Source organism: Myotis lucifugus, unplaced genomic scaffold (assembly GCF_000147115.1).
Source record: "Myotis lucifugus unplaced genomic scaffold, Myoluc2.0 scaffold_60, whole genome shotgun sequence".
Taxonomy (NCBI): Eukaryota; Metazoa; Chordata; class Mammalia; order Chiroptera; family Vespertilionidae; genus Myotis; species Myotis lucifugus.
Window position 1 is genome coordinate 3,264,533 of NW_005871108.1, and position 2,371 is coordinate 3,266,903.

Sequence of the window (2,371 nt, forward strand, 5' to 3'; positions counted from 1 at the left end):
TTCCCAGCAATGTCCCAATGACAACCACAGACCTGACAGCTTTGGTCCCCGAGGTGAGTGACCCTTCTGATGACCTTCATCACTGTAGCACTTTCCTGATGAGCCTGAATGGACTCCAGAATCTTTCTCAATACATTTCTCCAGAGAGCTGTAATTGAATGGTGAATCTAAATTCATACTAAAGTGTGAATGGCTAACATTGTATCCTTTCCTGATAGCAGAGTGGGAAGGACCAGGTTTTAATTGCCCCAGAAGTCAAGTAGGCATTTGCCCTATGGCTGTTCCTTTTCTATCAAGGAGAAGACAGAAGATTCTTTTCAGGCTACTGAGTCCCCTCCCTCCTGCCACCTTACCTCATCTTAGTCTTGGTCTCCTCTGTCCCACGAGAGAAGATTCAGGGCACTGGCCTTGGTGGGAGGGGGGTGGGGAGAGGAGAAGATAAAGGGAGGACATCAGTACAAGACTGCAGGGCCTGGCCTCAGCTTTCCTGTTCATCCAGCTGGGGCTGGACCAGATACTTTCCAGCTGTGAGAATCTGAATTCATCCTGAAGTTGAAATACTACTACAAGGTCCTTACACAATAGCAGATTCTGACAGAGGTTGAAAAGAGGTCCACAAGACCTGGGTTTCTGCCAGGGAGGATGGAGAGGGAAGCTGAGTTTGGGGACACAGAAAAACTCTGTGAATCCTTGAAGTGGGTGGTTCAAATCAGCCTTAGTGGGCATGGTTAGAGGCCTTAGCTAAAGGGCCTCGGAGTCTCAGGCAAGGGATGAGATTGGGGCCAGACATTCAGAAGCACTTCCTGAGGGCAGGAGTCATAAATGGTGGAGAGGGACTTGGGGGAGGTGCAGGTGGCAGAGCAGTGATCCATGGATGCAGCAAACTGGGCCGTGTCCCTCCAGCCCGGGGAACCTGGAGCCGTTGTTCTCCAGTTGCCGGCCTTGCCGTGTCAGAACCCAGAGCCCCAGCTCCAAGTCTGGGTCCGTGGCTTTAGAATCTGAGGACACATGAGGGTGGAATCGGTAGTTCCCTGTCTGTCTGATCCTACAACTCTGGGAGTTGGGTTTGAGGAATTGGTCCTCAGACTCTGGCAGTCAAGTGACTCCAAGCTTCCGTGACTCTAGTTTACAGCACTTCTATAATTCCATGATGTCGTGATGGTGAGACTCAGAATTTCCTGATTGTGTGATTCAGTCAGTCAGTCAACCAACATTCACTGAGCACCTACTACGTGCCAGGCCTTGTGCCAGGTGCTGGGAATCCAGAGGTGGCAAAGGTGTAAAGTAGACAAAAGTCCCTGTGCTCCAGGAGCTGCCATTCTGATGGGGCTGACAGACCTTGGACAAATGAATGGAGAAAATGGAATGGTCCAAGCAGATGAGGAGTGAGGGATGGTGCTCCTAAACAGGGTGCTCTGCAAGCCTCCCTGAGGGGGTGCCGTTGGAGCACGAGGCTGAAGGAGGTGAGGGCGGGGACCGTGCAGGTACGTGGGGAAGACATTTCCAGGCAGGACGAACAGCAAGTGCATAGGCCCTGAGGTGGGTGTGTGCCTGTCAGGTGAGAGGAACAGTTAAGTAGCTGGTGAGTCTGGAGAGGAGAGAATGAGGGGACCGGTGGTAGGGGTGAGATGGATGGAAGGCAGAGGAGGGATCATGCAGGGCCAGTGGGCCTCGGGGGGATTTTGAGTCTGAGTGAGACAAGAGTCTGATTCCCCAGTTCCACGGGTAGGTGGTGTCTGCCCCCCTGACTGTCAATCTCAGGAGGACTGAGACCACGGTTCAGTCCGTAGCCTCAGCACCCAGCATGGTGCCTGGTGCGCAGTAGGTGCTCAGTGGGTGCTTGTTGACTCTGCTGAGTCACTGGCTGACTCTATCAGTGGGGCATCGAAGCTGCCTCAGGCCCTGCTCCCTGCCTCTCTGCAGGTCCTGGGGAAGGTGCCCCCGGGCCAGCAGCTCCTGCTCAGGCTGCAGGTGAAGGAAGCTCCCACGGTCACACTCCAGAAAAAGAAGGCCGCAGTCTCCATCGCAGCTAACATCCACGTGCTGCCCCACCTCCCTGCAGGGACTCCGGCAGCCCTCTTGGAGCTGAATGGGGTGAGTGGCTAAGGGATGGGAGCCCGGCGCTGGGTTCTGAGCGGGCTGACTCTTTCCAGGCCCTTGGGGGGGGGGGTGCCTTCCCCTGATTTCAGGGTGGCACAGCTCAAGAAGCCCCTCTCCTTTATTGTCATCATCTGAGCTAAGACCCAAGTGCCCACAAGGCCTGTCCAGTCTGCTCCCTCGGAATTTCAGGAATGACTCCCCATATCCCCATCCTCTCTGTGCTCAGATATCTCTTGGGTGACTCTCTGACTTCTCCCTGGCCCCCCTACCT

General features: G+C 54.7%; 1 protein-coding gene across 1 annotated transcript in view; it reads left to right on the forward strand.

The window, feature by feature from the left end:
- The window catches only part of BPIFB3 (BPI fold containing family B member 3), an 18,739-nt gene that overhangs the window by 11,728 nt on the left and 4,640 nt on the right, over positions 1-2,371 (forward strand). The window contains exons 10-11 of the mRNA XM_014456572.2: positions 1-53; positions 1,924-2,098. Coding sequence (XP_014312058.1) covers positions 1-53; positions 1,924-2,098 — 228 coding nt within the window. The remainder of the gene's footprint in view (positions 54-1,923; positions 2,099-2,371) is intronic.